The sequence below is a fragment of the Moschus berezovskii genome, chromosome 9 (genome assembly GCF_049115385.1).
Source record: "Moschus berezovskii isolate FMDL1 chromosome 9, NW_MosBer_1.0, whole genome shotgun sequence".
Classification (NCBI taxonomy): Eukaryota; Metazoa; Chordata; class Mammalia; order Artiodactyla; family Moschidae; genus Moschus; species Moschus berezovskii.
In genome coordinates, this window is record NC_142468.1 from 942,248 (window position 1) to 967,119 (window position 24,872).

General features: G+C 45.4%; 1 protein-coding gene and 1 long non-coding RNA gene across 8 annotated transcripts in view; one reads left to right on the forward strand and one right to left on the reverse strand.

Annotated features, from left to right (window-relative positions):
• The window catches only part of RPS6KA5 (ribosomal protein S6 kinase A5), a 189,525-nt gene that overhangs the window by 149,481 nt on the left and 15,172 nt on the right, over positions 1-24,872 (forward strand). For all 7 annotated transcript variants that reach the window (XM_055437370.2, XM_088839364.1, XM_088839362.1 and 4 more), the window contains 6 exons: positions 10,356-10,506; positions 16,147-16,308; positions 18,430-18,555; positions 18,929-19,062; positions 19,715-19,808; positions 23,200-23,370. In XM_055437370.2, coding sequence (XP_055293345.1) covers positions 10,356-10,506; positions 16,147-16,308; positions 18,430-18,555; positions 18,929-19,062; positions 19,715-19,808; positions 23,200-23,370 — 838 coding nt within the window. The remainder of the gene's footprint in view (positions 1-10,355; positions 10,507-16,146; positions 16,309-18,429; positions 18,556-18,928; positions 19,063-19,714; positions 19,809-23,199; positions 23,371-24,872) is intronic.
• On the reverse strand, positions 142-11,811 carry LOC148776387 (uncharacterized). Its single transcript, XR_016038149.1, has 3 exons — positions 11,675-11,811; positions 1,829-2,056; positions 142-249 (listed from the first exon to the last, which is right to left on the reverse strand). It is a non-coding gene; the product is annotated as an uncharacterized LOC148776387 (long non-coding RNA).

Consider the following 24,872-nt stretch of genomic DNA (forward strand, 5'->3'; position numbering starts at 1 on the left):
AACAGTTTTTTAAATGGGCAAAAATATATGAAACAACAGTATTGAAGACGATGAATATCCAGCAGTGAAGCTCAGTGAACACTGAGAGACGGGAAATAAGTGAGCCCCTGTGACTGCTGAGCTTAGGCCTCAAGAGAGGATGCAGGCTGCAGTTCAGGGGGGAAACGCCGTGGAGCTGTGACGGAAATGACAACTCAGCAAGGCCGGCGAGGCTGGAGTCTGCAGAGCAGAGTGCTGGAGAGGAGGAGGCTGCAGAAAGAGAAGTCGGGAGCTCTGTGGGAGGAATCCTTCAAGTATTAGTTAGTTAAGCACTGATAAGGACATGTAGGAGGAAACTGCTCAATTTATTTGCCTAAGATGTTATTTCTCTCCAAATTGATCTAAGAGATTCAACACAATTAGAATCCCAGCAGGGTTTTTTTTTGTTTTTTTTTTTTCTTTTTAGTTGAAATTGACAGCTTGGGTCTAAATGCATAGGACCTAGAAGAGCCAAATCACCTTTGAAAAAGTAGACCAGATTTGATTTGAAGCCTTTAAGCTACAGCAACTAAGATACTGTAGTGTTTATATCAAGGTAGACAAATCACTGATGAAGCAGAGAGTCCAGAAATAGAACCACACAAATTTAGGTAACTGATTTTTTCTTTTATGAAGGTCAGTGTCAGTTTGGTGAAGAAAAGATAGGTTTTCAACAAATGATGCTGGAACCATTGGCTATTGTATGGGGAAAAAATGAACTCCGCTAAATAACTTCTTGCTACGGAAAAGTTTTAAATGGATCACAGGCCTAAAAATCCCCAAATTATAAACATTTCTGAAAGAAAAATCTTTGTGGCCTTGGGTTAGGCAAAGGCACAAAACGTGCAATCTGTAAAAGCAAACATTGATAAATTAGATTTTATCAAAATTAAGGGCTTCTGCTCTTCCAACGAAACTTTGAAGAGGATGGAAAGACACAGCACAGACTGTGATAGAGTTACAGGTTGTGTCTATTGACAAAGAGCTGGTGTCCAGATACATAAAGGACGCTCAAAACTCAAGGGGGGAACCTCCATTGTTTTTAAAGGGCACAGATTTGAACAGTTCACCAAAGAAGATATGTGAGTGGCAGATGAGCACACAACATAGTGACCAACATCATTAGTCTTTGCTGCTGCTGCTGCTGCTAAGTTGCTTCAGTCGTGTCCGACTCTGTGCGACCCCATAAACGGCAGCCCACCAGGCTCCCCCGTCCCTGGGATTCTCCAGGCAAGAACAGTGCAGTGGGTTGCCATTTCCTTCTCCAATGCGTGAAAGTGAAGTCGCTCAGTCGTGTCCAACTCTTCGCGACCCCATGGACTGCAGCCCACCAGGCTCCTCCGCCCATGGGATTTTCCAGGCAAGAGCACTGGAGTGGGTGCCATCGCCTTCTCCGTCATTAGTCTTTCAGTTCAGTTCAGTTCAGTCGCTCAGTCGTGTCCGACTCTTTGCGACCCCATGAATCACAGCACGCCAGGCCTCCCTGTCCATCACCAACTCCCGGAGTTCACTCAAACTCACGTCCATCGAGTCGGTGATGCCATCCAACCATCTCATCCTCTGTCGTCCCCTTCTCCTCCTACCCCCAATCCTTCCCAGCATCAGAGTCTTTTCCAGTAAGTCAACTCTTCGCATGAGGTGGCCAAAGGATTGGAAACACAAATCCAACCTCAATGAGATAGCTCTGTATGCTCCCTGGAATGACTGAAAGTAAAGTGACTGACCATATTAGGGCTCTCCAGGGAAAGAGTACCAATGGGGTATACATACACATAAATAAAAGGAGATTCATCATAAGGAGTTAGCTCACCCGGTGTTGTCCGCTCAGAGGCCCATGACCTGCCTCTGAAAGCTGGAGGTCCGTGGGAGCTGCAGCAAGTCTAGTCCAAGCCCGACAGCCTTAGAACGAGAGGAGCCAGTGGTGTGAATCACAGAAAGCCAGTGTCCCAGGCTGAGCAGGCAGGCCGGAGGGGGCCGGACCCTCTTCTCTGCTTTTCTTTCTGCTCAGACACCCATGGAATGGGCTGGTGCCGCCACGCTGGGAAGGGGATTCAAATAACAGTCTCATCCAGGCATGCTTTCTCAGACACACCCAGAAATAATGTTTACTTTCAACCAGTGACCCAGTCAAGTGACACTTGAAGTTAACCATCACAAGTCCATCCCCATCACCTTGACCGCCATTTGCATCTCCTTAAACTATGCTTGATCTCCAAATAAAGATAATAACAAGGTTGTAATTCCACCTAACATAATATGGATCTACCACCAACCAGTTTACCCCTTCCCCAAAGGAGAATGTAAAGTCCTTGAGTGGTATGGTGATGTTCGCTCTTCCCTTTGAAATCCCATAACTTAAATACTATAGTATAAATTTAAAATACTTAAATATCATGGTATGAAGTTAGCGCATCTTATCGTATATATGAAGGAATAAGGCAGGGAAAAAAACAAACATCTGTGTATACACACACATATTCATAACAAAACGGAAGAAATACTCCTGTCAGTAAGTCCTCATTTCTGTAACTGGTTATGTAGAAACGGGGTCTGTGTCACCAGTCTGTAGTCGGTGTAACCTGGGGTCATAGCTGGCATCTGTAACTGCCTCCTTCCACCACCCACTTTGTATTCCCTTTGCCTTCAGCAAGTACCTCAGATTGTGGGGTGACCCCAGCCTTCATTCCCAAAGAACCTGGGCCGTTGTAGTCTGCCTACATTGAGTTGTTGTTTTCAGTTGACCATCACAGGGCATGGTGATAGTAACAGACGTCCTAATGCGTCTCCTGTATCCCAGGCATGCTCTTCCTTGCCTCCCTTGGGGAACAGTCGTCCAGCGTCCCATGGCAGTAAGGACCATTCATCTGTTACAGCTGCTGCTGCTGTTGCTTCAGGAGCATGAGGAAGTGGCTCGGTGGCCATCTTGATTTCCAGTTCAGCGGAGTCACTGTTCAATCTCTTGGAGGAAGCATTCCTTCCCCTGGAACTGAGACCTCTAGTCCAGCAGAACGTAAAGCAAACATTTTGCTAGTGAGTCACTAAGGGTGGGAGTAAGTGGTCCCACTCCCGTATCTGCTTGATTTCTTGACCCGTGAGTCCTGGCTGTGAGAGAAACAGCACCGCATACTGGGTGTGGATTCTGAGGGTTCTCGCCTTCTGGAGAAACTTCGCACCCTAACTCGCACGGTAACTGAATCTTCAGATGATCATTCCACCGTGATGTCAAGCCAGCTGCCTCAGAAGGTTGCGGAACATGGTTGAGACCAGTGAATTCCATGAGCATGGTCTATTGCTGTACTTCTTTTGCTATGAAGTGAGTCCCTTGATCAGAAACCGTGCTGTCCAGATACCATGATAGTGCACAGGGAATTTTTTAAGCCTGTGGATCACAGTTTTGGCCGAAATATTGCTTGTAGGAAAAGCAGTCCATATCCATACTGTCTGCTCCAGTTAGAGTGAAACTCTGTCCCTTCTATGATGACAACAATCTGGTGTAATCAGCCTGCCCCCAGAAGCTGGCTGATGACCCTGGGAGTTGGCGCCAGATAAGGTACTCAGTGTTGGCCTCTACTCGGTGGCCTGAAGCCAGAGGAGCCTTGGTGAGTGGAAAGCCTGCTGCTGAGTCCACACCTCAGCTCCAGCCTTGCCTCCATGGCCATCTTGCCCATGAGTCCACTGGCTGATGACAGGGTTCGCTGGAGAGAGACTGACAGACCAGCGTATGCACTGGACTGTTAAAACCCTGCTCTGCACAGGTCATCCTGCACTGAGCACTCACATAGGACACAGATAGCTCACATTTTTGCCCAGAGAGGTCTGTCAGCAAAGCTTTTCCCCAGATATCTTTGTCAAGTAGATTTCCTTGTCACCAACTTTCCACTCATATTCCTTCCAAGTCCCTGACCAGCCAAATTGTTGGCCACAACCCATTAATGAATATAAAATTACGTGTCTGGCCGTTTGCCCTTCTAAGTGCAGCGAACAACCAGGAAGGTTCTGCCCACCGGGGAGGTTTGTGGTCACCTTTGCACATCGTGCGGAGCTGTTTGTGAGCCAAGCCTGAGTCTTCCGTCCCTCTTTCAGCCACGGTGGGCCTCCTGGTGTGGCCATCCATAGATGCAGACCTGTGGAGAGAAGGCAGCATAGCCGGAAAGGGGACCATGAGCATTTAGGCCACTTCTTCACGGAGCAAATGGTACCTTCAGCACCTGCTCAGCCCAGTCTTGTGTTTGCTGTTTCCATTTAATGGTGGAGTATTGCTGTGCGCTCCCAACTCCACAGCTTGATGGACCAGATAAACGGGCATTTCGGGTGGCATGTAACTTGGGGGCCCAGAGTTCAATGTTCAGGCCAAGTAACAGACCAAGAGCTCTTTCTCAAAAGGGGAGTAGTTACCCTCAGAAGATGGTAGGGATTTGCTCAAAAATCCTAAGTGCTCTAGTTCACCACTCAGGGCTGCCAAAGGCTTCAAACAGCACCTGTCTGGCACTTCCAGCGCCCCTGGACCTGCTGAACTAGAGGAACCAAGTGAGAGGGCAGCTTCACAGTGGCCTGGACCCTGCTCTTGTTCTGGACTCCACTCAACAGCAGCTTTTCAAGTCGCTTGGTAAACTGGCCGGAGTAACACACCCAGTGAAGAATATGCTACCTCGCACGTCCTGAGGCCCGCTGGGCATCGTGCCCCTTGTTCTGGTGGGAGAGGCCAGCTGCGCCAACATACCCTTCACCATGGGAGAGAGGTCTCGAGGTGCCCTGCACCACTGGACTCCTAGAAACCCACCAGGGTAGAGGCCCCTGGATTTGAGTGAGATCCGCCCCCACCCTGTGTCACACAGGGTCCCACCAGTAAGTCTCGCGTCATCACTACTTCTTGCTCACCAGGTCCAGTCAGCCTAAAGCCACCAGTGCAATGGGCCAGTGTGGTTGTCTGTGAAGAAGGAAGGCAATCAAGAGCTTTGTGAACTGAATTATGACACAGGGCTGGAGAAGGGATAACCCTGGTGGTAGGACAGTGAGGGTGCGTGGCTGGCTTTTCCAGCTGAGAGGAACTCCTTTTGGTGGGACTGATGGACAGGGTGGAGAAAAACCAGAGCTTGTGTTCATTTACTCAAGTGATGAAGCCACGTCTGGTCCAGCAGCCGCACCTGCAGCTCCCGCTTGGTTAAATCTGTCATGATCCGCGGTCTTCTGCTCGGGCCAGGCTGGCGAGCTCACGGGCGCTGCGGTGGGAAGCCGTACCGCTTTCTCGTCCTCGCTGGTAGCACAAGCCTCAGCAGCGCTGCTTTCTGACTCTCCGTTTCCCAGGCTGAGGGGGTTCCAATGGCCTCCGCTTGGCCCATCCCTCTGGAGTCGCCCTCACTCCTCAGGTCCAGGGGACACAGGGCCTTGGGGTTTGCGAGCATCAGGGACACCCTTCTGATGGAGCCGCAGGATGGCCTGGAGTGGATGAGGGGACAAGCCAGAGCCTGAAGGCTCCATGGAGTCCTCGCCAGCCTGTGGACGGGCTATCTTCGAGCCCGTGGTCTTGTAAATGAAGTTTGTTTTATTATCCCTAATCTAAAAGGAGTGTTCACTACAGTTTAAAGCATGCATAAGGAGAAAACAGTGATAAGAATACCCAGAGATGAACACTGCTAAAATATTTCCTGTTCATCTCTTTAACCTGAATAACGTTGTGTTCATACTAGAAATATGACTTCCCATTTTGCAGTTTTTGTGTAAGTTTATAAGCATTCTCTAATGACAGTCTCTTCATAAACATGATTTTGTACTGGCTGTGTATCATACCATGGAGTAGATGCTTTACTGTTCCACTCATGTTGAACAACAATTTAGAGTCAGTGAAGTGCAGCGAAAAGCCTTTTTGACTCAGGTAGGCAAGTAAGTGATTCTGTCATTTTGGGACCACTAGGGAACCAGAAAGTGAGACTCGGTGATAACATGGGGAAGACTGTGGACTTACAGACAGCAAGTAGAAATAATCAAGTGACGTCTTTTGCCTTCTGCAAAAACAGTGAAAAAGTTATCTGCAAGCATCGCTCAAGTGGCAAAGAATTGGGTTTGATCCTGGTTTGGGAAGATTCCCCTGGAGGAGGAAATGGCAACCCACTCCAGTACTCTTGCCTGGGAAATCCCATGGACAGAGGAGGCTGGCGGGCTATAGCCCGTGGGGTCACACAGAGTCGGACTTGAACATGCACACGCACATTGATGGAGACTGGGGAAGAAAGACCCTGCTTTAGTAAGTGGAGAACAGTCAGACAGCTGTTGATTCAGTGAGCATTTGTGGAGGACTTGCTGTAGGCCACAGCGGTGTTCTTGGCTCCACAGAACAAAGGGGTGAATGAGACTGCTTTTTTTAAAAAGAGAGAGACAGTGCCTACTCCCGTTGAACTTAGATGTTATTTGGGAGAGATAACTAATAGATAAACATGTGATAGTCTGTCAGTTCCATGAAGAAAGATAAAGGAAAAGTTAAAGAGTGTGGGAAAAGTAGCAAGTCTCATGGGTGTGGATGATGGGGGTGAGCATAAACCACCGTCCTACAGGTCACTGGAAACTTAACTGGGATAGTTCTTTGTGGTCATGTTTTAGTGAACATACAAAACATATATGCAAGCTTCATAGTTCTACTGCTTCCACCACGTTTTATTATGGGAAGTTTCAAATATTTGCTGCAGTGGACACCCACATATTGCCACGATTCTGCCATGAATATTTGACCATCCTTGTTTGTTGCATATCCACCCACCTCCTCCTCCATCACAGGTTTAATTTTAATCTTGATGTCTTCACCCTTTACTCTGTTAATTTTTCGGCTAATCGGTTGTGGATTTCTTTTACTATAGGGGTTTTCAGAAACTTAAACATCTATAATTGGAACAAATTTTATATTTATATATTGTTATAGATTTTAATGTTACTTCATTTGGTGTTCACATGTAATTCCTCAATCCATTTGGAGTTTATTTGGGTTAGGGTACAAGGTGAGGCCCTTGCCTTGTTGGTCTCCTTCCCAAAGAGCTGGTTCCCTGGGACATGTGTCAGGTCATGTCCTCCTTTCCTGTGTTGATTGGTCATTTTTTAAAAACAATGTAAGAAAAAACAAACAACGTAACTTTCTGTATCTGCCTGTTTTTTAAGTGGTGTCTTCTGTTCAGTCGATATGGCTGTTAATTTATTTTCCCACCATTTCATTTTCACAGTTTCATAATACATTTTAACATGTAGTTAGGCAAATTCTCGCACTGTTTTTCAAAATTTTCTTAGCTGTGTTATCACTTATTCTTGCAAATAAATATTAACATTATCCAGACTCTAAAATATCTGGTTGACATTTTAATTCATAGGTATATTTTTTCTTTCCTCATTTGAAAAAGAGGAATAATAAGAACTGTTTGATAGGATTGTTGCGTGGATGAAATGATAGTACACCGCACCTGAAGTGTTTGACGTGCTGTGTTGATTCAGAGCCAGCTCTGATTTTCCAGAGGGCTCTAAGATTCATTTAGGAGCAAGAGAAAACAGTCCTGGATTATTAACCAGTTGAGACACCCCAGGACCGGTCTGCCTGTGTCGGTCAGGCGGGTGCAGTTCACGTCTCAGGGGTAGCTTCACAGTAACCACACACCTGATGCTTCACGTCCGTCTTGACCTGAGCATTCCAGGGGAAGCTGTGTTAGAGGAAGGTAAATCCAAGATCATCCTCCCACAGGTGGAGAGTTGAGCCTTCTGTCTCCTTCCCTCCCCACCCCCATTTCTGGCCCTCTCCTGGCCTCACAGCGTCCCCGCCTCGCTGAGGAGCCCATCCCACTGCACTTCCAGTAGGAGTCGTCCTCCATGGTCTCCAGGGAGGCTCCCGCTGGCCCCGCTCCTCACCCGGCGGGTCTGCTCCTACTGCTTCCTGACCTGCTGTCCTCACTCGGGAAAAGGGAGGGTTTAGAGCGATCACTGTTCTGCGTATTTCCTCATCAGCTCTGTCTTCAGCAGGAATTCCGGCAGATTTCTACTCTGTTTCTTTCCGATCTGATGCCCTTCTCACCCACATCTAACCTGCTTCTTCCCTGCATGTGGACCCCTCCCCACCTGTCTTGGTTGTACACCATGCTGCTGTTTGTGTGTCCAGACCGCTGCCCTGAAGTGTGCACGTGTCTCCCGCTCCTCCTTACAGGCTGGGCATCTTGGTGGGGCTGTGCCTGTCTTTAGGGCTCACTCCCCTCTCACCAACCCTCTTTCCCTGTGAACCCAGCGCAGTCATCAAGACTGACCACTCCTTCCCCCAGCACCTGGTATGGAGCAGGCTTCCAGTAAACGTGGGTGACTACGGTATAAGAAGTACTAGTACAGAGTCAGGACCCTCAGAAGGAGTCAGCAGGGTGCTTCCTGCTGTACCTGGTTCACTCATCAGCAGGGAATCTGGAGCCTCATCCTTTCACGCGAGAACTTGTGGCTGCAGAGAGGAGAGGGTGGAGAAACAGGCAGGCTAGGCTTGCCTTCCCTGAGGGGCAGGGTGCCCACGCGTATGTCCTTCAGGGGACCCGCTGTCATGCTGCAGCTCTGACGGACAGGGGGCCATAAGAAATTGGGGTGCCTCTGTGCTTCTGAAATTTTTGTTTGGCTGTGTTGGGTCTCGGCTGCAGCTTACAGGCTCTCTTTGTTGCAGCCAGCGGGCTGGGTTGTTGCTCCGCAGCGTGTGGGATGTTACTTCCCTGACCAGAGATCAAACCTGCACCCTTGTGTTAAGAGCACCTTTAACCACTGGACCCCCAGGGAGCCCCTCTGCTGCATTCTGCTTGTTTGTTTTTTGCTTGTTCTTAGCAATTTTTTAGGTTCCCAGGATGGAGTGTTAGACGTAGAATGAGCTTTGAAATGAACAGCGCTGCTAGAATGCTTAGTTGGAAGCGACCGTCTCACCGACACTCCCCGAGCTCAGTGCTGCAGGCTGTCTGTTTCTCGGGGTTCCTTAGGTGAGGGAGGGGCAGGAGGAGCTCGCATCTGTCCGGTGTTTGCTTTGTTCCGGGGCTGCACCACGCACCAGGGCTGCACTCGTGTCGGTAGTGATGCCCATTTTAGGCAGGTCCTGCTGTTGAGAAAACAGTTGTGGAAGCTCTGGTACGAGGACATTGATGAACTATTCCAAGGTCACACAGCCCGTGCTTGAACCTGATCCAGACGGGCTCTGGGATTCCTGCTCGTGTTGCACTGTAGCTGTCTCTTTATTATCTTTTTGCTCCAAAACAGTGTTACTATTCTGATGCACGACAGGGGATCTTTTTCCAACCCAAGTAATTGAGAAACTGTTTATCTCCCCAGGTACTGTGCCATCAACCTCTTCCATTATATTTTTCTCGTTCAACTGTTGCTCCAGCTCTTAAGAGGGACAGAGGTACATTAGGATTGGATTGGTTTCTTTGACCTTAGAAGAATTTAAAATATGATCATGTTAATTTTTTCACTTGGCCGCACTGTCGGTAACAAGCAGAGCCCGCTGCGTCCTGGAGCGCCACGTGCCTTCCAGGGCTCCCTGATCTGTTTCATTGTCGCCGATAACGAGGAGGACGCTCTTGTTGGTGAAGAGCCCCCAGCTCTGATGCCCCTTTTCAGACACCGAGGCCGAGCCTCCTCCAGGTGGCTCTGCTCCTGTCTGGGGCTCCCACCCTCTGCATCCTGCTGGCACCTTCTGTTCGCTGGCACGTGGGGCAGGGGAAGCGAGGCGGGGTGCTTGGGGTTTCACTCGTCCTTGCAAACCTGAGTGCCGATTTTCTCTTCTCTGAAATTGATTAAAGTTGTTTCCGTTGTGAAAGCTTTCATCATAGAGTCTAGTCCATAGATAGGAGATCTAACCCAATTCCAAGCCTTTTTTATTTTCCTTCTAATTAAATATTTGAATAGTAGTTTCCCATGATGAACTTATTTTGTGGCTCAGGTGGTAAAGAATCTGCCTACATTGAGGGAGACCCAGGTTCAATCCCTGGGTCAGGAAGATCCCCTGGAGAACGGATTGGCTACCCACTCCCATATTCTTGCCTGGAGATTCCATGGACAGAGGAGCCTGGTGGGCTGCAGTCCATGGGGTCCCAAAGAGTCGGACACGACTGAGCAACTAACATTTCCCATTAGGATTGATATACTGGAAAATAATCCAGTACTTTTTGTTTCTGCTTCTTTAAGTTTCAGAAATTTGATTTCATAGTATCTCAATTTAAATATTTTTATCTCCATTTTTCACATATAGTTAAATTTCAGAGTATGTCGCACCGTAATTGTTTCTGCAAAGAATATGGTCACTGTAACGTCACCCTCTGGTTGTTTTAACAGCAAGTTTTATCTGCCTACAGGAGAATATTAAAGAGCGAGCCTCCATATCCCCAGGAAATGAGTTCTGTAGCCAAAGACCTGATACAGCGTCTCCTGATGAAAGATCCCAAGAAAAGACTGGGATGTGGTCCACGCGATGCAGATGAAATCAAGGAACATCCCTTTTTTCAGGTGAAACATACTGAGCAGATGGTTTTCTGTGCCCTGCTGTTTTCAGGGCACTTGGTGTTCCTGGTGCAGTGAGTGAACACGGGCATTTCAGAGCCAGTTTCTCTCTGCCTCCGTGTGTGTTCCCCCTGTTTAAAATGACAGAACCCTGTAAGAAGGATGAGGATTCTGCTTGTAAGGCCCTCGATAGTCGTTTTCTCTTTAAATGATGTGAGAATGGGGAGGATCCTAATAACAGTTGGTTTTCTACGTATTGATTGATTAGAGTCTCTGAGTATTGCTTTCCACTGGTCATTTGGAAATTCAGGCCTATAGACTGAGGAGACCTTCACTGAAGTGTTTGGTCTCAGTGAGCTGTTACCGCCACTGTGTTATGCTTTTTAGAAAGCGATTTCATGTCTTCTTTCCCAGGAGAAATCTTAGACAATTCAAAATCGGCCTCCTTCTCAGTTGAATATCTATAATATGTGAAGAATTATTCATTAATTTTCATTGTACTTGAGGCGGTGTTTTTCTTACTCTGCAAAAGCCTAATGAGACCATTCTGCAGAGCACCAACATGTCAACCGTAGTTTGCTCAGTGTAGTCAAAAAAAAAAACAACCACCACCATAGTTTTCCATAACTGGGAAAAAATAGACTGAGTTGGCTAGTTATTTCAATCTAAATAGTCAACGTGAAATATAATGACCTTGATTTCTAAAACTCTGAGCTTATGACTTTTAAATAATTTCATAGTATCACGAAACATGACCTAAGTATTTATGTCTAAAGGGACCATCAGAGTTTTATTTTGCAAACTGAACTTTCACATTATCACAAAAATGAATGAAAATATCATACCAAAACAAAGGAAAAACTACTGCAGAGTAAGCTCTCATGCTTAATAGAGGAAAGCAGATCGTAATTGAAAATAAGAATCTTAAATGCTCGAAAAAGGACATGTCTGTTTCAGTCTTAGCCATTTTAAAACGTATTACTGTACTTCTTATAGAGGTTCAGTAGCATAGTGAGAAATATATTTAGAGTAAAATTCTCAGTATGTACATTTCTTAGATTAAAAGGTTAACATTTGAACAAACTATTTCAGATCACTTGTTCAGAAATTTGGCTCAAAAATTAACAACAAACTGGAAAATTCTTAAAGAGATGGGAATACCAGACCACCTTACCTGCCTCCTGAGAAATCTGTATGTAGGTCAAGAAGCACAGATAGAACCAGACATAGAACAATGGACTTGTTCAAAATTTGGAAAGGAGTACGTCAAGACTGTATATTGTCACCCTGCTCGTTTTAACTTCTATGCAGAGTACATCATGCGAAATGCTGGACTGGGTAAAGCTCAAGCTGGAATCAAGATTGCTGGGAGAAATATCAGTAACCTCAGAAAAGCAGATGACACAGCTTTATGGCAGAAAGCAAAGAGGAACTAAAGATGAAGGTGAAAGAGGAGAGTGAAAAAACTGGCTTAAAACTCAACATTCAAAAAATAAGATCATGGCATCTGGTCCCATCACTTCATGGCAAATAGATGGGGAAACAATGGAAACAGTATTTTCTTGGGCTCCAAAATCACTGCAGACGGTGACTGCAGCCATGAAATAAAAAGACGCTTGCTCCTTGGAAGAAAAGCTATGACCAACCTAGACAGCATATTAGAAAGCAGAGACATTACTTTGCCAACAAAGGTCCGTCTAGTCAAAGTTATGGTTTTTCCAGTGGTCATGTGTGGATGTGAGAGTTGGACCATAAAGAAGGCTGAGTGCTGCAGAATTGATGCTTTTGAACTGTGATGTTGGAGAAGACTTTGGGGAGTCCCTTGGACTGCAAGGAGATCCAACCAGTCAATTCTAAAGGAGATCAGTTCTGAATATTCATTGGAAGAACTGAGGTGAAGCTCCAAAACTCTGGCCACCTGATGCGAAGAACTGACTCATTGGAAAAAACCCTGACGCTGGGAGAGATTGAAGACAGGAGGAGAAGGGGATGACAGAGGATGTGATGGCTGGATGGCATCACCGACTCGATGGACCTGAATTTGAGTGAACTCCAGGAGATAGTGAAGGACAGGGAAGCCTGGTGTGCTGTAGTACCTGGGGTCGCGAAGAGTCAGACACAACTGAGCCACTGAACAACAACTTAAGCAAAATAGCCCAAATCGTATTTTCCTGGAATCTTTTCCTCCACAGTGTGTTCCCTGTACTTACGAATATTGCAATATAGCTTTCATATTCTAGCAATTTTCTATAGCTTCAGTTCAGTTCAGTCGCTCAGTCGTGTCCGACTCTCTGCGACCCCATGAATCACAGCACGCCAGGCCTCCCTGTCCATCACCAACTCCCGGAGTTCACTCATGAGTCAGTGATGCCATCCAGCCATCTCATTCTCTGTCGTCCCCTTCTCCTCCTGCCCCCAGTCCCTCCCAGCATCACAGTCTTTTCCAGTGAGTCAACTCGTCGCATGAGGTGGCCAAAGTATTGGAGCTTCAGCTTTAGCATCAGTCCTTCCAATGAACACCCAAGACTGATCTCCTTTAGAATGGACTGATTGGATCTCCTTGCAGTCCAAGGGACTCTCAAGAGTCTTCTCCAGCACCACAGTTCAAAAGCATCCATTCTTCGGTGATCAGCTTTCTTCACAGTCCAACTCTCACATCCATACATGAACATGGGAAAAACCATAGCCTTGACTAGACGGACCTTTGTTAGCAAAGTAATGTCTCTGCTTTTTAGTATACTATCTAGGTTGGTCATAACTTTCCTTCCAAGGAGTAAGCGTCTTTTAATTTCATGGCTGCAGTCAGCATCTGCAGTGATTTTGGAGCCCAAAATAATAAAGTCTGACACTGTTTCCACTGTTTCCCCATCTATTTCCCATGAAGTGATGGGACCAGATGCTATGATCTTTGTTTTCTGAATGTTGAGCTTCAAGCCAGCCTTTTCACTCTCCTCTTTCACTTTCATCAAGAGGCTTTTTAGTTCTTCTTCGCTTTCTGCCATAAGGGTGGTGTCATCTGCATGTATGAGATTATTGATATTTCTCCCGGAAATCTTGATTCCAGCTTGTGCTTCTTCCAGCCCTGCGATCCTCATGATGTATTCTGCATATAAGGTAAATAAGCAGGGTGACAATATACAACCTTGATGTACTCCTTTTCCTCTTTGGAACCAGTCTGTTGTTCCATGTCCAGTTCAAACTGTAGCTTCCTGACCTGCATACAGGTTTCTCAAGAGCCTGGTCAGGTGGTCTGGTATTCCCATCTCTTTCAGAATGTTCCACAGTTTATTGTGATCCACACAGTCAAAAGCTTTGGCCTAGTCAATGAAGCAGAAATAGATGTTTTTCTGGAACTCTCTTGCTTTCTCCATGATCCAGCGGATGTTGGCAATTTGATCTCTGGTGCCTCTGCCTTTTCTAAAACCTGCTTGAACATCTGGAAGTTCATGGTTCACATATTGCTGAAGCCTGGCTTGGAGAATTTTGAGCATGACTTTACTAGCGTGTGAGATGAGTGCAATTGTGCGGTAGTTTGAGCATTCTTTAGCATTGCCTTTCTTTGTGATTGGAATGAAGACTGACCTTTTCCAGTCCTGTGGCCACTGCTGAGTTTCCCAAATTTGCTGGCATATTGAGTGCAGCACTTTCACAGCATCATCTTTCGAGATTTGAAATAGCTCAACTGGAATTCCATCACCTCCACTAGCTTTGTTCGTAGTGATGCTTTCTAAGGCCCGCTTGACTTCACATTCCAAGATGTCTGGATCTAGGTGAGTGATCACGCCATCGTGATCATCTTGGTCATGAAGCTCTTTTTTGTTCTTCTGTGTATTCTTGCCACCTCTTCTTAATATCATCTGCTTCTGTTAGGTCCATACCATTTCTGTCCTTTATCGAGCCTATGTTTGCATGAAATGTTCCCTTAGTATCTCTAATTTTCTTGAAGAGATCTCTTGTTTTTCCTATTCTGTTGTTTTCCTCTATTTCTTTGCATTGATCGCTGAGGAAGGCTTTCTTATCTCTCCTTGCTATTGTTTGGAACTCTGAATGCAGAGTTCTATAGCTTAGAATAGTAATTTTAGGTTATTTAATTGCCTTGACTTTGTAAATGACAGGGACACTTCAGGAAAGACCAAAATTCTAGTTGCAAAGGCCCAAATGGAGTGGAGGTGGAGAGGATTGTAATAGTACTCAACTTTCTACAGACTAAAGGTCGTCCTGCTAACAACAGATGTCTTTAAGTTACCCCTTTCCTCAAGTGGTACCTGTACGGTAGCCAAGCACAGATCGTATGGAGAACATACGTAGTCGAGAACATTCCAGCTGCAGAGAGGAAAGGGCACTGATTGGCACGCCAAGAGACTGGCCCTTCCACTAGGAATGTTTCAGTGAAAAGGACTGTTCTGATTCCCAGGCTTTAGTTTCCATCTGGATCAGATAAAGAGGGTGAGCTAAATGACCCTTAAAACCCGTTCCAGTGAAAAGTCTGAAGATCTGTAATTTAGTGATTGTGTCTCCATCGCCTCCACAAGAGGGCACGATAAAAACATTTCACGTTGTTTGCACTTACGGAATGTCATCAATGAGGTGCAAGTGTCATGGTGTCTCCGAAGTCAGTGTGCCGCTCACAGTGGGCAGAGCTGTGCGTTTCTGATTGGTCACGCGTTTTCTTTCCTAATGGTACGTAAAGTAAGGGTGTATCTTACTATCAAGGATGACATCTTAGATTATAGGAGAAATACATTGATATTATATATGTGTAATATCAAATACATTGATATATATATATAACGGTGGGGTTCAGTTCAGTCAGTAGTATCAGAGATTGTTTTCAGTGACAGAAGGAGAACAACAGGGAAAAGAACAGCAGGCTGAATGTGGCTCACGGTAGAGAGCAGTTATCAGACAGTGAGTGACTGGCGGGGAAAGCAGGCCTGGAGCGTGCCCTGGGGGGAGAAGAGGCCATGGGAAACCCTTGGATACAGCTGAATGAGAAAAGAATGGTTACATCAGTTAGACTTACAGACATAAACCAATGCATGGATTAGAGTTTATTTTCTAATCTGTCTAGATGACCAGGAGGAAAGCTAGTTAACACTGCCTCTAAAGGGCTGTTCCTTTAGAGTCAATAGTCAAATCCATTTTAAAGCCCTTTATTGTAGTCTAGGTTTGGTTTTGTTTTGGTTTGACTTAAACGCCTTTCTCGGGGCACATGACAATAATTCTTGATATCCCCAGGGTGAACTGGGGTGTCCTGGTGCCCCCTAGTGGCCAGAACGAGACCCCACGGCAGTGGGATGGAGAGTGGTCTCACCGTTCAGTCCTGGCATTGGCTGGAGCTATAAACTGCGCTCAGAAAACAACTGAGCTACAGTCAGTACCGTGTCTGAGTCAGTCAGCCTTGAAACATCCAAATGTTTTATACCAATAATATAATAATTTCCACAAACTGATCACATGTATGAAACCGTCCCCCCCCAAAAAAAATGCTCCTGTTTGTAAAGAAGAAATTGTTTTTAATTGTTGGTTGGAAATGTGTGCTTTTCTCTCTCTTGCTCCGTAAAAATTACCTACCTTTGTTATTTTTCAAAAATGTATTTCAACTTTGTTGATTTCTACTTTGTACCAATTTTCTTTCTGTTTTAGAAAATAAACTGGGATGATTTAGCTGCCAAAAAAGTGCCCGCACCTTTTAAGCCAGTCATCCGAGATGAATTAGATGTGAGTAACTTTGCAGAAGAATTCACAGAAATGGACCCCACCTACTCTCCCGCAGCTCTGCCCCAGAGCTCCGAGAGGCTGTTCCAGGTAATCGCGAAGGGCACACCTTGTTGCTTGGCCACAGGTGCTTTCAAAGAAAAGATTGATTTTCTCATATGAAATCTTTTTGGGATCTTGAAAAACAGGACTCTCTAATATCTTTAAAATGATTAAATACAGAGATATGACAAATCATTAACTGAAGCTTGTGATTTGTTAAATAGCAGATATTATTTATGTGTTTTATTTTTTAAGAGTTCTCTTTATATATTTAATTATTTTTGGCTGCACTGCACAGCGTGTATGATCTTAATTCCCACACCGCCTGCACTGGAGTCTTAACTGGACCACTGAGGAAATCTCTGTGTGTTTATTTTTTATGTAAATAACTGTTACACTTAACACCTGAGGTTTTATTTCTGTTCAGGCTCTTTTGTAGAAAATGCAGTACTTTACCTCTGTTCAAACAAAGTATTCTTAATATTGTATAAACAGTGTTGTCTGATTTTTTATCTTCAGTGAATAATGTGAACTGTTTCCCAACTCTTAAAAAAGATTTAGAAAGGATTTTGTACTTAGGAATCTTTTCTCAGACTTAAGATTAAATATTCCTACTATTAAATGGCATTGTAGCTTCATTTCTTTGACTCCCAGAAGCATCCCAATAGTATGGTTGGGACATAGTCTGGACATAGGCTTGCTGTTGGCTGGGCACATAGCAGATGGAAGAAATGTTTCCTGAGTGTTCTCGCTTGAACAAATTATCATCCATCATTATACAGATGGGTCCCAGTTTGCAGTAGTTCAACTTAGGATTTTTTGACTTTATGGTGGTGCAGAAGTGATCCACATTTGATACAAAGCACACTTTGAAGTTTGCTCTTTCCTGGAATGAGGGTGCGCAGTGGGATCCGTTCTCAGTGCTGGGGGCTGCAGTGAGCCCTGGCTCCCAGGCAGACACGTGGTCCTGCAGCAACCAGCCAGTGAAGCCAGAGTTTAGTGACACAGCGCCCTGTGACCAACCAGTGCGGCCAGCGTCCAGTGACACAGTGCCCTGTGACCAGCCAGTGAAGTCAGTGTCTAGTGACACAGTGCCCTGTGACCAGCCAGTGAAGCCAGAGTTTAGTGACACAGCGCCCTGTGACCAACCCGTGCGGCCAGCGGCCAGTGACACAGCGCCCTGTGACCAGCCAGTGCGGGCAGCGTCCAGTGACGCAGCGCCCTGTGACCAGCCAGTGCGGTCTATCCGGACACACAGCGTGGTGTTTCACGTGCGGCGCAGCCGTCAGTGGCTGACCTGAGACCGGCAGCACTTGCTGTAAGGCCGACTTTGTGTTCAGTGATTCTACCCAACTAGGTTTCGTGAGTGTTCTGAGCACGGTTACAGTAGTCCAGCCTAAGCTGTGATGTTAGGTAGGTTAGGTGTGTCAGATGCATTTTCAACTTGTAATATTTTAAATTTATGGCGAGTTTATCAGGACAGAACCCCGGTGTAAATCATAGAAGATCTGTACCACTTTTGGTTCAGTACATCATTCTGCTGTTTGATTTTATTGCTTTTCAATTTCAAATTGCTTCCCTGGTGACTCAGCAGGTAAAGAATCCGCCTGCAATCCAGGAGATACAGGAGATGTGGGTTCAATCTCTGGGTCAGGAGGGTCCCCTGGAGAAGGAATGGCAACCCACTCCAGTATTCTAGCCTGGAGAATTCCATGGACAGAGGAGCCAATTTCTGACTTAGAAGCTGACTGGAGTGAAACTTGCTGTTTTGCTAGTTTGAAAACCTAGTAGCATTTCAATCACATTTTAGTTCCTTAACTATACTTTTTTTGAGAAGTTAGTTGTGTTTAGAAGCAAATTTTTATCAGCAGTATTATAGCTGTAGGGAAGAAGTACTTTTCTGCCTTTCATTTTGGACCAGTTGGGCTCTACCAGAAGATGGCATTAGCGCCTTCTGAAAAGCATTATTCAGATTTGAAATGACCTTGTGTTTTGGATTGCAAATAAAGCAAAACTAGATTTGTCTTAACAGAAATCTGAGCGCTGCTCATTGGCCTCATGGCGTGTGGGATCTTACTTCCTCGCCAGCGATGGAGCCCACAGCCTCGGCACTGAACGCGGGAATCAAGGGACAGAAAGGATCGCTTGTTTAGTTTTCTTTTCTTTCAGGGCTACTCCTTTGTTGCCCCTTCCATTCTCTTCAAGCGTAATGCAGCCGTCGTGGACCCTCTCCAGTTTCACATGGGAGCTGACCGCCCTGGGGTGGCGCACGTTGCGAGGAGCGCAATGCTGAAGGTACAGCCGCGCGGTGGTTAAGTGACCGCTCGTGGTTTAAATACCAGCGCTAGTCACCTTTCTCAAGTCCCGTAAATGGAATAGACTTTCCATTTGACTCAAATCTAGTTTTAAAAAGCGAATAAATGGAAATAGCGATATTTGCCCCAGAAAATTACCAACGTCCATTTGAAGGAGCTCCTGTTTTACAGCAGTAGAAAATGGTGCATTTAAATAAGTGATAGAGATGTTAGCAACGAGCGGATGATGAATTTTTAAAGGTTATGAATGCATTCCAGTCCTGCCTATTAACATTCGTAACGTCCTGTTACTCAGCGGTTTCGTCCGCCCCTGTGTGTGACTGACGAGTTAAAAGGTGTTGGTTTCTCACCAGGACTCTCCATTCTATCAGCACTATGACCTTGACCTGAAGGACGCGCCACTGGGGGAGGGGAGTTTCTCAATTTGTCGGAAGTGCACACACAAAAAAAGTGACCAAGCATTCGCAGTCAAAATAATCAGCAAAAGGTATGCCCTCTTCTCACGTATTCTTCCTAGTCCAGGTATTCTCTAAGATCTTTATTGAAAAGGAGAGTAGCAGTACGTTGTAAGGTTTTTAACCAAGGTTTTAGCCATTCAGCTCATCAGTTCATCCATTATACTTCTAGCTCTGAGACAGTAGTCCACTTTAGACATAAATCACAGTGTGATACGCTTTTGAGGTTATTACGAGAAGACTTTCTTGTGGCAGTGTTATTTAAACAGACTTGCTTAGTGAGTTCAGCAGCTGTTGCCATTCCTCTTAGGTGTTATATTTGAAATATTTTTTCTGAAATTATTAATATTTAGCAATCCACAGGTAGCTTTGAGAACGAGTTGTTTTGGTGACTGACTGTTACCTCCGTGATGGTTTTCTCTTATGACCAAATTGTCCAGCACATGGTGCCTCCTCTTCATATGATGAAGCACTTTGCTGACTCGGAAATAATCATTTTTCTCAAGACAAGTGCTTTGCTTGTTCTAGTGGGTGTATGACTCAGTGCTTTCATGAAAGCCTCCTTCTGATACTTTGACACTCACATTCTGAACATTCTGTAAGTGAAAACAAAGTTAGGGCTGGGGCTGTACTTCCGAAAGCTTGGTGAAGAGGAGTGTATACACTGAGCTCTTTGTTTTTCAGGATGGAGGCCAGCACGCAGAAAGAGGTAGCAGCTCTGAGACTCTGCGAGGGACACCCCAATATTGTGAAATTACACGAAGTGTTTCATGATCAGGTATTCTGCTTTTTTTTTAACTCTGCATACTAATTCATGTGCAAGGGTCTACTTTTCACCAGTTTTGTCGGTGCTTCTGGCGCAGAGTCAGGGACATGGGACATGACGCAGCTGATCGAGAGGTGAAAACCCCCTCCACACACTCTCACCCACCCCAGGCAGCGCCGCCTCCGCTTCGCGGCCGGAGGGTGTGGGAGGGGGCGTGGAAGCCCCGCCCCCTGCGCTCACTGTGGTCCGGCTGCCGCCCCCCCCAGCTCGTCCCTGCGTGCCTCTCAGAGCTCAGGTGTATTCGCCTTCAGCCTGATGCTGTGAGTTTGAGAGTGGAACCTAGCCTGAAGCCTCATTGTTATCATTTTTGTTTAGTTGCTAAATTGTCTCTGACTCTTTTTGTGACCCTGTGACTGTAGCCTCTCTGTCCATGGGATTTCCCGGGCAAGAGTACTGGAGCGGGCAGCCATGCCCTTCTCCAGGGGTCTTCCTGACGTAGGGATTGAACCCGGGCCTCCTGCACTGGCAGGCGAGTCTTTCCCACTGAGCCACCAGGGAGGCCTCGTCAGTGCAAGGTGAAGAGCAAATGAGAAGCAGAAGAGCGGGGATGTTCACATTCCGGGGGCTCACACTGCCCTCGCTGTCCCCTCGCCAGTCCGGCTTCCGTCAGGACCCTCCCTCAGCGCTGGCATTTTGGACATGGGAGGGATGCTGCTGTGCCAGGTCCATGCCTCCCCCTCTGCAAACATTGCTCCGTTACAGTCATCTCTCCCCCAGGACTGGGCAGCATGCCAGGCAGCAGAGCCAAAACCAGCCCTGGGTGTGGTTGGCCCCGACTTTACCAGTGAAGAAACGGGTTCAGGAGGGTCATGAGGGTTTTCCCACAGGGGAAAAAAAAGAATCATGAGGCTTATCCAGCCAAAGCCATGTGGCAAGTCAGTGAAAATCCCACCGAAGAGCTGGTCTCTGGTTCTGGGCTCCCTCCAACGTTCTGCCCTGACGTGCACGTTGTAGGGAAGCTGTGGCCCAGCTCTCCGCCGCACTGACCTCCCCTGACCGCCGAGGGCTCGCAGGGCCGGCGGTGGGGAGACCAGCGGCGGAGGAGCAGCGTGACCGCAATAGCTGCTGCTTGTTGCCGGGTGCCTTACCCGGTCCAGGCGTTGCAGCTCTCATTCTACACGCATCGTCCTAATCAGTCCTTACAATGACTCTGAAGTGGGACAAGAAAAACTCACAGAAATTAAGTAACCGGGTTTGCCCATCTCTGAGTGGTACTTCTGGGATCGGAACCTACACAGTCCAGCTTCAGAGCAAGCATTTGATTTCCATGTCCTGCCTCAGGGGAGGCAGGCGCACCGTCTGGTTTTCGTGTCAGGTGAGTGAGCACCCAAAAAATGACAGTGTCCGCTTGCTCCCTGGTGCTTCTAAATCAGAAAAGGAAGACCTCTGAATCAAGTATTGGGGGAACTAGTCTCCCTGCTCCTTCGCAGCCTCCACCTCTTCGGGGTACTCAGCCGCAGTGCAAGAGGTGAGTCCCTGTCCCCTGGGGGTGCTTAGGAGGAGATGGGACGGCTTTCTGTTGAAGACGATTCGCACCTCTGGTGAGGGCTTAGTGGATGACCTTGACATGCCCCTCCATGGTTGCAGCTGTGCTCTGAGCTACTCCTCCCCTCTCCCCGCCACAAGACTTTGGATCCCTGACCTCCAGACCACCATGAGATCTCGGGAATTACACCCCTAGTATTGTTATTTGTGTGTCAAATTAACTTTATCATCTGCTGCTGTTATACTCAAGAGTTACTAGAATAGACACCGTCTCATGGGGAGCTCCCTTGGCGTACAGTGGTTGAGACCCCACCTTCCAGTGTGGGGGACGAGGGATCGGTCTCTGGTTGGGGCGCTAAGATCCCGCCTGCTCAGAGCAGCTGAGCCCGGATGCTGCAGCGAGAGAGGACTCCACACCCAAGCGGAGACCCAGCACGGCCAGAACACCCTCATGATGTAATCCTGCGCACACCCGTATAGAGTCATGTTGTTCTAATATAGGGTCGTGGATTACGTGGGTTGCTTTTTCCCCCATAATGGTGACACCGTTGCCTACATCATGCCACATCCAGCAGTCTGCTTTTCATCTCAAGATCCTTAATCACATCTGAGAAATCCCTTCTTCATACAAGGTAGCATCCGTGGGTTCTGGGGGTTAGGATGTAGACATCTTCAAAGGGCCATTATTCAAGCTACCATATACACATTTTTCACCATTATTTACATTTTTATTGGTAAGGGCGCTAGAGTTCATGGAGGTAAAGTAACATCCACTGGGTCATAAGTAAGTCACACAAATGGCGTTCAGATGCAGGCTTGACACTAAAGCCTATCTCTTAAATCACTCTAGGTTTGCCTCTCATTTGTGGAAAGCTTGCTGGCATAGGCTGTCGCATTTAGCTTTGACCTAATTTGGCTGATGAAGAAATTCAAGTTAGCATGCCTCTAGTAGCCTGGGAGCAATTCTCTTTTCTAAAAAAAGGGTTTTTCACCTCCTAGAATATGCCCATTGTGTGCAGGACAGTGTATTTGTAACCATCTTTTTTATGATGCAGTTTTTCCAGACTTCGCTCATTCAAAGGGTAGCATACTTTGTTTTGTTTGTGGAGTGACATTGGTGTGATAAGGCATAGCATTTGAATCTGATTATTGATAACTTTTATACCATTTGGAGAGCAGATATAATTCCTTTGTTTTTCAATAGCTTCTATGTTATTTTCTTTTTAGAAATGTATGCAAAATATAATAAATATGTAACTTTTGATACTATTTAATTAAGATAATGGCTTTGGGATCAAAAGCAATTTTGTCTTTAAAAAGCCCATAGTGAGTTATGGCTGTTTGCCGTGGGAATTAACAGGAACCCTGAAACTAATCTGTTGAGCCCTAAGAGAAGATTTAAAGTGACATCATCCAATAATGCTTTTTTTTAAAAGGTAAATTTGCCATTAAATGTGTGTGTCAGGCCTTTCGTGGGCAGCGTGTTCCATCAGTAATCTATATTATTTAAAACAGCCAATTTCACATTATTATCAGTGCGAGGTCACACTTTAAAAAGAAACATATGTAAACTCGATAGAGAGGGTTGGAATGCAATTCAGCTGAAAGAATTTGTCGAGGAAAGGAGACATAAGGATTTCACTGCAGTGCTTGAAATTTCCGTTACCGAAATAGAACTCTAAAAAAGACACATTATCCTTCAACTCTTTCCTCTAAAATGCAAGGATCACCGCTGATTATTTTAACAAGGGAATATTTAAATTTATCGGTTGCAGTTTATAGTCAGTAAATGTTTTATACATTGATCAGCTTCTCCTCTTCAATAAGGCCCTCCACATTGTTCTTCTTTCTCTTCTAGCTTCACACATTTCTAGTGATGGAGCTTCTGAACGGGGGAGAGCTGTTTGAACGCATTAAGAGGAAGAAACATTTCAGTGAGACGGAAGCCAGCTGCATCATGCGGAAGCTGGTTTCAGCTGTAAGCCACATGCATGACGTCGGAGTGGTACACAGAGACCTGAAACCCGAGGTACAGAGCCGTGTGGCGCCGTCATTCAATGTCTGCTGAAACGGCGGCCCACGCCAGTGTTCTTGTCTGGGGAATCCCAGGGAAGGGGGAGCCTGGTGGGCTTCCGCCTATGGGGTCACACAGAGTCGGACACGACTGAAGTGACTTAGCAGCAGCAGCAGCAGACACGTGTGGACTTTTTTTTTGAGGGGGGGTTGGTTTTTTATTTTCAGGGCTTTTTTCTAAATAGATACTTGCAAATACCATGTTTCTTGGATTTTTTTCCTTTTCTATTTCAGTCTAAAGTAAATCTGTCTTTTCTTTTTTTTGCCAGCTGATCATCTCGAGGTTATATTTGTAAATGTGAGAGCCTTTTATGGAAGAAATACTTTATGCAACAGTTGTGGACTAAAAATAGCAATGGAAATTTTTGTAGCAGAAAATAACATCCCTCCTATATGTAGACCATTTGAGAGGGTTTGTTTTAAGCGGTGTATTTTGAAAGCTTATCTTTCACTTTCGTAATCAAATTGATTAGCTCATGAGTAGGAACGTGTATAATCCTGCTTTGAATATTTAAAGCATTGTCTTGGTTTAATTAGTCACGCGATCTTTACATGTGCTTTTCTTGGCTCCTGTACTGCAGTATTCATAGAACTGTGCAGCAGTGCAGAAGTAGCAGCTTTTCGTATATTTTTTCTTTCAAAAGGTTAAGAAAGAAGGTTCTAACTCTAGAATAATCCCTTTTTAGTATCAAAAATATGAAAATTCTTCCCTTTTAGAAAATCATCAAAATAATAATGCAAATTGAAAAATAAAACCCAATACTTTATAAAAGGAAAACAATGAATCATCCTTTACCATAGGCAAAATTATATATATTTACTCTCTAAAATAGAATTTCAGTTTTAATTGCTATGTGATTTTAATGCATTTTCAGGTATATTTAAAATAATAATTTGGTGTTTATTTTTGTGTTAGACTACAAAAAAAATCTCTCAAAAAGCACCATGTATGCCTTTTGGTTAATAAGTACCTTAGATTACTGGCAGGAAGAGGATGTTTTGAAAATGGAATTCTCTGTCTTTGGATATAACTGACTGATTCCTAAAGGATTTAAACTTCTGTGTACTTTCTATTATTGTTATTCCTATTACTCGTAATTAATCAAAAGCGAATTGTGTTTTATGAGCTGGCAGCTATGATAGCTGCCCCTCTGCTTCCTGCATCATAGTTCTCACTCTCCCACACAACGCCCACTGAAAATATGGCGCTCCATACATTGGAGATTAGCTGTCTATTTTTAAATGTGAACACATACCACTTAAATGCTTTTTTTGATAGACAAGGAACAAGCATGTAATTTTTTTAATTGAAAAGATCTGTTCCATGACTGTCTAGAATTCATTTTCACATGTTTTATTCTTTGATAACTGGCCATCTGTCCCCTCATGAGTCTCAAAGGATGCAACTGTCCTCTCCAACATAATTTAAATTTGCCTTCCGATTTTACTGGTTAAAAA